The sequence below is a fragment of the Primulina eburnea genome, chromosome 1, assembly GCF_022965805.1.
Source record: "Primulina eburnea isolate SZY01 chromosome 1, ASM2296580v1, whole genome shotgun sequence".
NCBI lineage: Eukaryota > Viridiplantae > Streptophyta > Magnoliopsida > Lamiales > Gesneriaceae > Primulina > Primulina eburnea.
In genome coordinates this window covers 53409984-53421733 of record NC_133101.1, presented here as the reverse complement: position 1 = coordinate 53421733, position 11750 = coordinate 53409984, and the positions used below count along the sequence as shown (strand labels likewise).

Here is an 11750-nt window from a genome sequence, read left to right as displayed (position 1 = left end):
CATTTACAGGGATATTGGAACCGATTGATTTTTTTTCTTCTTATTACTTTATTGTCATTATCCGTTTGTTTAAATGATTATCTGTTTTATTTAACAACTTTCTACTGTTTAGGTTTTGGCATCACCACAAAGGGGGAAATTGTTAGACATGAATTTTATTGTGGCGATGATAACTAAGACCAGTAGACCAGCAGACCAGAACAATAGAATAACTTATCAGTAGCTGCTGATCTACTATAACTAAACCAGTAGAAAGGGATAACAATACAAAACCAGTAGAGAACGTTTTCTAACGTTGCTATCTTAATTGTTACCGTTAAGGAGTTCCTAGTACTAGTATTAATTGCAGCATTAAATACTATACGGAGTCATTTAATGCACTTTACCCAATTAAGTATAAAACAAGACTGATTGTTTTATAGCTTTTCTGCAGGAACTTCTTTCGGTAATAAAGCTGATTGTATCAGTTATCTGAAGACATACTCTGATTGTGAACGTTGAACTCAGTCGATTATATATACTTGGATCAAATCCTTGTTCGACACGACACTTCGCTTATTATCATTCTTCAAGGAACAAAGCTTCTCTCTTATTAGACAAATATCAAAATTCCTTGAGAATTTAAAAGTTCAACACAAAGAAAAGTAGCACACGCTTCATAGCTTATATCTGATCTTTTGAAGATCATCTTGTGCTACTGATTCTTACACTCTTCACGATCTTTACATTATTTATACTTTGTCAGAAGAGTCTGTAATCTGAAAAGAGTCTTTTCAGAACTTTGTGTTTCGCATTTTTGTGAGTTGAGAAACTAAGAGTTTCAGTAGGCTGAGGTGTAAGTCCTTCTGAAGTGGGTATGTACAAGAGTTGTACTGTAATATCCAAAGTCTTTTAGTTATACCTTCTGGAAACAGAAGAAGGGGAGACATAGAAGAGTTTATCTTCGAACTTCCATAAACAACTGCTGCCTACTGTTTTATTGTTTTTCAACTACTTCATCAGATTGTTTCCGCACGTTTTATTGTAATCAGGTGAAAGTATTCGCACAAGATCAACTACTATCCTTAACAGGATTTTAGTACCTCATCAGAACGAAAAACGAGTAGAGTTTATTCACCCCCCCTCTAAACTCAACTTCGATCCTCAACATTAGGGACTGAATTATAATCATTTAAAATTTGAGGGACTTAATGGCTAGTTTTCGAAAATATTGGGAATGATTTCGCTATAATTCAAAAATATAGGTGCTTAATTGTGTGAATCTGAAACCTAGGAGGGCTAAAATGAAAAATTTTGGGGCTAAATTTGAAAATTCGAGAATTTTTGGGTCTTGATTGCAAATTCTAGGAAAATTATGGGGTCATTTTAGCAATTTTGAAAGTATGGGAAACGTTTTGCATTAAATTTGATAGTTTGAGGGGCTAGGAATGCGATAATTTAGACTTAATCAAATAATATGAGAACTTTGGGATTTAGATTGTAATTTTCAGAAAAATAAAAGAGTCTAATTGAATGTAGTTGGCAAATAAATTACCCATTAAGGGTTATATAAGGAATTGTGATTAAGGAAGTTAGACAAATATGTAGGTATGGGGATGTCCTAGGAGGAATGAGAAATATTGGTACTAGCGATTTTGATGAGAATGTAAGATTTTTCAAATTAATAATTTTTGGTATTATAGTAGATTATATTGAATTAAAATTGTATTACTGGTGTTGTAAGCATATCTCGTGAAATACAAAGAATATAAATATTAAATATAAGATTTAATCAACAATATTATTTTTGGTTTTTATCGTAAGATGCAAATACTTTTTGGTTCTACAATTGCTATTGTATCGGAAAGTTGTACTTTAGATTTCAGAATTTTAGTAAGATATTTGAAGGAAAAAATGACCGAAGGAGAAAATCAGTAAATGAAATTCGTTTATATTAGGATATTAGACGTAAAACTATTGAAGTAATGTTATGAAGAATTCGAGGAATACAAACTAAGAATATTGGAGTTCGTATAATTTTTGCAAGCTTCAGTTTATAGGATTTGAGAAAAATATTATTTAGGGACTAAACGAGATAGTTGCGAAATTTGGGGAAGTAAGTTAAAAGAAAAAATTTCATTGTTGGGTTGACACTGCGATTACTATGATTTCTAAGGTACAAAAATCTCTATTTTTGAATTTTGTCGCTACTTATACGGATGAATTCATTTGGGGAATTGTTAAAAGTTATTAAGAAATAACTTATAGGGTCATAAAATAATTATTTGTGAAGATTATGAAATTTTGAATCCAGGTTCTAATTGGTGATTAAGAATATAGTTGTTGTCAGGAGACATTTATTGCATATGTTGGGATTTAAGGATGCTAAACACTTAAATTGGACATGTAGGGCCTCGAATTATCTTGACTATAATAAATTAAGGAATGACATTTTCAGGTTAAGGAATGTAATCTAATTTTTGGGATAATCAATAGATAACTACTTTACGTAAAATAAGTCACAGAACATAGATAGGAATCGAGGAGAGAATAATATAATAAGCTTTACGTTTATACGATACTAAAAGTAAATTATATTGGAAGGTGGATAAAAGTTTTCTTCCTTATGATGATAAGATTTTGGTAAGTGTAAGGTCATTTGACATGATCTTGGGTTCCGAGGTTACATACAAGTGTTTGGTTTTATAGTAGGATTTATAATTAAATCATGATGTGAAATGGTGACACGATAGACTAGAATAATTTAAGTACTTTGAATGTTTGGGATTTAAGAAAAAAAATTGATGACAGTGTAAAGGACAATATGTTTGACATATATGAATGAGATTTTAGTAAGTATCAGTCATTAAGGTGTTTTATAATCATGGATAATACAAGATGACTGTGGATCGAAATTGTATTTTGGGAAAATTAAATTATACGATCAGCCCGAATTAAGATAAAGTCAACCAATTAATTAATCTTTGGGAAGATGAAATAACTTATGGCAGTTTGGGATTTATAAATGATAGAGGATGTAGAGTTAGTTAAACATTTGATTTTCTTGAGATCAAGAAATTTGGTATAAATGTATAAAAATAGAAGATGGCATATCAGAGTACGCAACGAAAGCATGACAGAAAGCAAAAATTTAAGCCAATCAGGTTAGGTATGAATTGAATGAGAGAGCCTAAGCTTGTCAATAATCAAGACTAGAAAAATTTTGAGGACGAAATTTTATTTAAAGGGGGAGGATTTGTAACGTCCGAAAATCAGTCACGTGGACCGCATGCATGAAAATTGTTAAATTACTAAAATATTTTAATTAAATTATTTTGGATGCATGAATGATATTTTTTGAGTCAATAAATGATTAATTGTGTAATTTTGCTTGGTTTCACAGTATAAAGATTTTCAAACGAATATCGGGGTTGTCCGGGGAAGAAAGATCGGAGACGATTAAGGTGTTAAAGATTTAAAAGCTAAATTTTTATTTTTATTTAAGAAATATTTATTTAAAATATTTTAAGAATTGTTGTATTTTTAAGGTCAAATTTAAATTAATTAGAGAGAGCAAGGAATTTTATGTATTTTATAAAGGATTTTTGGGAAATAGATATTTTTAAATCTTTTATTACGAGGCCTAATAATTTTATTATTTTTAATGGGCCTAATTAATTATTTAAAAACCTATGCTTAATTAAGCCCATTAATTAAGTGTTTAGGAAACCTTTTTAAATTCTATTTAAAAGAGTCTCTCACACACACATAAACACTTACACACACTGAAACACACACAAATTATGTGAACTCAAATTGAAAAGAGAGGAATGAATAGCTGCTGAACTTGGGTTCCTTGGCAAGGGAGTTTCCGAATGTTTTTCTCCTTCGTTCTTCGATTTTATTTATCGTTCTTCCTTCCAACAACGATCACTCGATTCCACCGCATCCCAAGGTGGGTTTTTGGTGGGGTTTTGACAAGAAAAAATGGTAGAAAAAAATAGAAATCGTCCTCCATTCGTGATCAACGTTCCACCACTTCGGTATTCATATTTCGAGTGTTTTAAATGCAAAAGCACGCTTCTAAACCTTCTTTTTGCACCATTCAAATAATATTGTGCATGATTTATGTTTTAAGCATGAATGATACATTGATCAAATTATTTCACGGTTGGATTAATATTTTTCAAAGTTTTGACATTTTTATGCTTGTTTGAGTCGTGTTATGAATTTTAAAGGACACGCTTCCATTTAGAAACATTAAAGGGCTGTCAAAGGGGTCCAAGGGAGAGTCCTAGACGTGCTAGGAGAAGGTTGGCCAAAGAAGGAAGGAGGTGTATGGGAAGAAGCTTGTGCACCTAAGGTTTTTGGGGTTTCCATGGATCGGGTGGAGCACAGCCGCACAAGGGCTCGACCAGGCTTGGTCGTGGCCCTGTGCTGGCTGCGTCCAGATGCTGGGAGGGTCCTAGGGTGGCTGGAATTGGCGATAGACGAGTAGGTGGCAGCCACAACCCATTTAGGAGAATTAGGTATGCGGCTTGTGCAAGAACAAGGAATGGACCACGCGCAGGATGACTATGGTTAGGCTAGGCGAGTCGGTGAGGGTCCAGGACAGTAGGCTATGGTCTGGTTCGATCGGGTCCGGGATGGCTCGAGGGTGGTTAGAAAGTTTTGGGAAAAACGTGGCTTAGGAAACGGTTTAAGTTTCGGTTTTGGCTATGGGAAGGGAATGGGTTCGAACCATGGTCCATGGGGATTGGTTCGTGGCTCACGGGTGTATCTTAGGGATGAAAAATTTATGTATAAATTTTTGGAAGAAAATATTAAGTTTGGAATAATTCGGGTTTAAAACCTTCACGGCTTAGTTATTAATTAAATAAATCGAAAGGCTTGGGTTTACGTCTAAGAAAAATATTAAAGCTCAAAAAAATTTAAGCTTATATTATCCTTTGGGATAGGCTCGAGTCAAGAAAAGTAAGAAAAAGTCAAAATCGAGAATTTTGGATTCCAGGGGTAAAATGGTCATTTTACATCCTGGGTAGTACGAAAGGTCTGACGGTATCCCGAAGAATCATAATACATGATATATGATATTTTTAAATGGTTATAATGAAAACAAATTGTATTTTACAATATATGCTAAAGATGTACGATATTTCTTGAAAAATGTTATTTTACGAGTTTTGAATGATACGATATTTTATAAATAAAAGGAAAAGAAAATATTTTGAAGAATGTGAATTGACTGTGACAAATATGATCTGATATGATTGGGGATATCGTAAGGGAAAAGGTCCCAGAGGGAGCGTGTTTATCGGAGAAGGCCCCATAGAGAGGCCGACGATCGTATTTCCATATTTGGTGAGGCCCAGTGACGAAAGTTGCCGACGCCTACCCCCATGTACAATGGTGAGCTAAGACTGATCAGTCGACCACATGATGATATTATTATAACTATTCACTTCCAAGGATCAAACTTTACCCAAAATAATATATGATGATGAAAAGCTTTATGATTTATGATTATTTACGCTTACAAATTTATATTAGCTTATTTTAAATGAAAATGTGATTTTAAATCATGTGGTTGTATATGTATTATTTGCTACGTATGGTTAGAACATGCTTAATCATTAGACTTACTAGGTTTGGATGGTTGTAGGTGCGGACAATTTTGAGGGAGATGATGACGCTTGAGTGGATCGAGTCCGGCTGTACACTACCGAGTGAATTTTATTTTCCACACTTAATTAGTATTTAAAGTTTCTACGTAATGATTTTGAGAATTATTTATTTAGTTTTGCTTTATTTTGAATTCTAGTTTTGTATTATTTTAAAAGTCGATGTATGATTTTGGTGGTTGACGATTTACGGATTTTTATGCATTTAAGAGTTTTAAAGGTTGAGTTATTTTAAATGAGTGTTTCGAATTTTATGATTACAAAAAAAAAAAAAATAGGATTTTAAAGTTAAAAAGTAAAGGGTATTTCATTTTTCTCGATCATTTCTTAGATTTATTTCTTCCATAGGACACTTACACATGTAGTCGGTGATCATCCATAGGATGACCACATTCTTTTGGGCCTAAATAAGGATATCCTCAAAGATAATGTTGATTCATCAACCCTCCGGCCAAGGATTTCCTATTATATCTCGTGTTTCCTTACTTTCCAGTTAAAAATCTTCTATTAGTATCTCGATATGTCCAACCCAAAAATTCATTCCTCTCATTTCTTGAAATTTTCCCCAAGTGTTATTTCATCATCCCCGTTCTTTTGCTCAATAACTTTTTTATCATCCTCGATCTTACTTCCTCTAATTCTGCACTTTCCTTCTTAGATTTTTCTTACCTTCTGCAGCAACAACCTTTCTCCTTTGAATTTTAGTTAGTGGTATTGGAAATTTATGTTGTTGTACCATTTACACTCTTATTTTTAAATTGATTTAGGTGGAAATACGAATTTCATGATCCTTGAATTAATCATTTGAGTGGGGGTGTTACTTACTTGAATACTAACTTGAGAATGCTTCTGATCCCCCAACCTATATCGTTGGCTTCGAGTCTATGAAAGTCTACTCCATAAGTTCAAAAGAAAAAGTCAAAACTTATGTTTAAATTCATTAAAAAACACATAATCAAGAAAGATTGAGAGAAATCTAAGTAATTTTGGCGTGTATTGAGATCTTCCTCCAACTTCTATCATTTACCCCTTCCTCTACCTTCTGCTCCTTTATCTCTGTTGTTGTTTCTGCATGAAGTTTCTAATGTCCGTTCTATTTCTTCTCCTCCCGGCTCCCGCTATTATCTTCCTTAATGGGCCTTGTATTCCAAAACCTTGAAGCCCACGTAAATTTCAAGTTTTTGATAAGATTGTACAAATAAACTTCTTTTTTTATTAAGATTTGCACATATTTTCTTCCAAAGCCTCAATACTCTCACATCAATTCATAAATCTTTTGATATTTTGTTGTCTTTGAAGTTTTGTATGGAAAATAAATAAAAAAAAATTCATCAATTATTTACTTAATTATAAAAATTCTTTTATCTTATCTCCAAAATTAAATTTTTTTCACCTTTTGGTCAAATATATAAATAAGATAAAATGAAATCAAATAAGCACAAATAAGGAATAAAAATTCCAGACAAACACAAATATGATAAAATAATGGCAAAAACTTGTGTGAGACGGTCTCACGGGTCGTATTTTGTGAGACGGATCTTTATTTGGATAATCCATGAAAAAGTATTACTTTTTATGCTAAGAGTATTACTTTTTATTGTGAATATGGGTAGGGTTGACCCGTCTCACATATTGTGATCCGTAAGACGGTCTCACATAAGACCTACTCAAAATAAAATCCTTAAAATTTATATAAGATTCAATCATATCATTAAAGATGGTTATTTAAATAGTCAAATTGGCTAGGGAGCATTTGTTGGACTCAAAATACGGCAAACCCAAAAAACTAAAGCCCATAAGACAAGGTCCAATTAGGAAATCCTATGATGCACTGAGAAAATTTTCAGTAACCGAAAAAATTTACCACTACAGGAGAAGTCAGAGAATCGTGGAAAAATGAAAGGATCCACCTGAAAGAATGAACAAGAGCATATGAAAATAAGAGTAGGTCTCTTATGAGATGGACTCGCGAATTTTTATCTATGAGACGGGTCAACCCTATCAATATTCACAATGAAAAGTAATACTTTTAGCATAAAAAGTAATATTTTTAATGGATTATCCAAATAAGATATCCGTCTCACAAAATACGACCCGTGAGACCGTCTCACACAAGTTTTTACCTGAAAATAATCAGAAAAGAGCTCTCGCCAAATGAGTCAACAATCTTATCAAAAGTTTTACAACAAAGTTTCTGCAAATTCCAATTTCAACTCACTTGTTTTCTGTCTATCACATTTAACTTAGTATATTCCTTCTGTTTTTCTTATTTTGATTGTAAAAGTATTATTTTAATTCATAACAACACAATTAAATTAGAGGCTCGTGAATTTTTTCTGTTAAATTATTAGTTTGTGTGGCTCAACGAGATAGTTAAAACCATTAATCGAATCGTGATCCACGTCCTTCGTTGAAGAAGTCGAATAAATCAAAAAATCAGCATGATAATGTGTCTGACACGCTCGACAATTTTTGTATACAAACAGCACTACATCTAACTCTGCATATATATGTATAAGATATTTAAAGTAAATAAAAATAAATAAAATAATGTCTACGATAAAAAAAAAAAATTTAATCCTGAAACTTTTAATTTTTATTTTATATAAAAAATAAAATTTCAATTTTAGTATAAAAAAATTAAAAATAATAATTAATTTTTTAATTTTAAAATAATTTTGATTACACGAGTTAAAAAAAATCAAATCTCTCTTCTTTTTTTCAATTGGGATGAATTATGGAAAGAGCTTAGAGATATCAATGAGGTGGGTATGGGACGAGTTTAGCTAAACCCAAGACCCTCTTCATGAAAAAAACTTTGACCCATTACCCGCCCCACCTCGGTTAGATATTTTTCGGACCCACTCTACTTCGAATACGAAACGGGGCCGGGTAGACCCGTGAGACCCGAATTTTTTAAAATAAAAAAGTAATATTTCTTCTCACATGACTGAATTATGAAACAGACAAACCTCTAAATACATCATTGGGGAAAATTAATTCATGTTTTCGGCCACACTTAATAATAACAAACAAAGTATTTTTACGACATAAAGAATTACATAAAAAAAGAGTTACTAGCTCTCAAAAAAATCTTGACATCCCCAAAAATAAGTCATACTATAATTTAAACAGATCAATATAAAATCAACAAGTAAGCAATATTTAACTCTACTAAGATGAGAACCAACTATTCTCCCACTATTGCTAAAAGCAGATTCAAAGGTAACACTTGACATAGAAATAACTAATATCGTTATGGTTGAGGTGAAATACTAAAAAAATGTAAATTAATACAACTAAAATCTTAGAATATCCACATATATGGGACGGGTATGGGGCGAATATTATAAAACCCATAACCCGCCACATATCCGGACGGGCCTGAAAAACTGGATCCGAGACCCACCCATGACCCATTTAATATGTCTAAACCCATCATATACACACGAATCCATTATGGATCTGGATAAAACCGGACCCATTGAGATCTTTTTAGGCCTTAAAGGGAGGGATGCTCATTTGGGAAATAAAACGAAGGAAAAAATGATGACGTCATCGGTGAGGTTCGTGCGCGTGCCGCCGAACTCGGTGAGCTTGGCCGAGGCCCGGCAGCGCGTGTTCGAGTTTTTCAAGACAGCTTGCCGATCGATCCCTTCCATCATGGAAATTTATAACGTCGACGACGTTGTTTCCCCCTCCCAGCTCCGTTCCACCGTCGCCTCCGAGATCCGGAAAAACGCTCACCTCACCAATCCCAAGGTTCGCTTCCTCACTCTCTTATTCTATCTAGAAATAATGCGTTGAATGTGTACATTTCTTTTCGATTTTTCAGATTAGTGAATCAATTTTACTCAGTTCGATTAATCGCGCGAGAGACTAGAAGAATGCTTGTGAATCAGTGTGCTCTTAGATCATACCTAAGCTTAAATAATTGAAACCAAAAGCGGTATTGTTTATGTTCCTGCTTATGTTTGATACATTTTTAATCCTGATCAAATTGGATATATATGTGAAGATTAGTAAAATTGCCAATAGGGACTGGTTACGATCAAATTTTACTTGTACCCACACACATGCATGAGTAAGTGAAGTTGGAACAAAATTTTGAGAAACCTTATCTAGAAGTACCAAAATTGAAGTCATATTATAGAAGCTTATTCAAGAAGCGATTGTAGTTTTTGGGAGTTTTGTATGTGACAACTGCGCCAAAGGAGTCATTCAATTGGACAAACTGAAAGTCGAAAAAAATTTGTGTTTTGATGAAGGCTTGAGGCTAGGAATGAGCTCTCTTCTCGCTGTATTTTCATGCTAACAACTAAACAAAATGCAATCATGCTTAACAAAAGGTTCAGGTCAAAATAGTACTAGATTTGGATGTTTAATGAAATTACCGAGAATCTGTTGTAAATACAACATTTTTCGTTGTGCTACAATTTCCTGGCTACACTCTCTGTCTTGCAAATTCATCAGTATAGATGAGCAGTTTGGATGTAAAGAGCAACAGACTAGAACTAATTAATTTGTGGCTAACTTTGTATTATGAAGTGGCAAACATTTGAAAAGGGAATCTTGACAAGAATTGTAAATTACTGTAATCGTATTGTTGGGGGTGAGTTGATCAAGTTTCAGATGCATCCGTTTGCCCTGTCCTTATTCTAGACAAATTCTCTTGTCACAACTGGTTTAAAAGCAATAAGATATCGTGATTCCTTTCTCTTCGGAAAGGACTTAGCATCCACAATTTTACCGGGTGTTCCTAACCAACCAAACAAGGGAGTACTTGAAGAGGACATGTGCAGGCATTTACTATTTGTTGCAAAAATTCATGACTTAATTCAAGACAAAAAATAGTTACTTGATTCGCTTTTATTTCAGAATATGGCACACTTCATTTCATATGCTATTATACATTAATCGATGTTGCATTGGTTAAAACTTAAAAGGTCAGTCTGTTGGTGTTGGAAACTATAATCAATAAACTTGAACCTTGTGTCGTGGTGGGGATTTATGCGAATCCCCACCAGTTTATCAAAAAACCAAAAATGTGATTTATGAAAGTAGGTCTAGACCTCTCGAAGAAAGTGATTGTACAAATTTACTGCATGTGTTTAAATACGAACACCTGATCCTAACTAATTTACGCAAGGCATTTGATGACAGAAGTGTCGCAAATCAGTTATTAGGATTTGATGAATTCGAAATCGTTACAGGTTTTTATTAATTACTAAGTTTATAGAAGAAATATAATCTAGGAATCCCAATGTCATACTCTAAAATTTTTTTTTGGTATTTAGTTGCATTTTGATTTATAAGCATACCTGGAGTTAACATCTATTTGACATAACTGTACTTGAGATTAACTCAAAATATTGGCAATAAAATAAATATTTTATTCTGCACTTTCCATTTTCTCATTACTCTAGTTGAATCTACAGGTCATTGATATGTTGCTCTTCAAGGGAACAGAGGAATTGAATAACATTGTGGAGCATTCAAAGCAGCGACACCACATTATCGGCCAGTATGTTATAGGTCGTCATGGTTTAACCCATGATATAGGATTCAAGGATGGTACGTCTGATTTCCTGAGAAATTTCTACAAAGGCAATTACTTCTAAACCTTGTTTATTCATGCATCTACCTTTTGATTGAAGGTGTAATAAGGAGTAATCCGTTTGCATATTGTTGTTCCTACTGTTGGATAAGTGTTCTATTCATTTTCCTAATTTGCATATTGTTGTTCCTACTGTTGGATAAGTGTTCTATTCGATGGGATTTGTAATAGAAAGTTGTCCAATTTTATGGGATTTGTAAGAGAAGTTGTTGTCCATTTTAATTTAGCAAAATTAAAAATCGGTTTTGTACTGGTGCCCTAGGTACAATTGCCACTCATGGTTATAACTTATAAGTTGAATTTATGATTTACATTCCCACGTTTCGTTGACATAAACAAACACACTCTCGCCATCACAAGTGGAGGCTTGGATAATAATAAGTTAGTTTTATGATGTTCGGTTAATAACATTTAACACCATGTCAGGAGTATAAGCATTGGATGAAACATGTGAACGAGTCTAAAAGTGAATG

The 11750-nt window shown here is 33.2% G+C and overlaps 1 protein-coding gene across 2 annotated transcripts; it reads left to right on the top strand.

The window, feature by feature from the left end:
- The first annotated feature begins 9150 nt into the window (after window positions 1–9150).
- On the top strand, window positions 9151–11527 carry LOC140812499 (NADH dehydrogenase [ubiquinone] 1 alpha subcomplex subunit 6-like). 2 transcript variants are annotated; one of them, XR_012113681.1, is made up of 3 exons: window positions 9151–9422; window positions 11099–11411; window positions 11449–11527. XR_012113681.1 is itself a non-coding variant. In XM_073170779.1 (2 exons), the coding sequence occupies exons 1-2, from the start codon at window positions 9207–9209 to the stop codon at window positions 11279–11281; spliced, it is 399 nt and encodes a 132-aa protein (XP_073026880.1). In that variant the 5' UTR covers window positions 9151–9206; the 3' UTR covers window positions 11282–11527. The 2 variants fall into 2 exon arrangements, 1 of the variants encoding a protein (XP_073026880.1); XM_073170779.1 differs by having other exon boundaries at window positions 11099–11527.
- Window positions 11528–11750: the final 223 nt, after the last annotated feature.

Excerpts from the sequence above, each read along its gene's own strand:
- LOC140812499 (XM_073170779.1), top strand. The coding sequence starts at position 9,207 with ATGATGACGTCATCGGTGAGGTTCGTGCGCGTGCCGCCGAACTCGGTG. Across the intron at positions 9,423-11,098 it reads CTCACCTCACCAATCCCAAG|GTCATTGATATGTTGCTCTT; the intron begins GTTCGCTTCCTC and ends TTGAATCTACAG.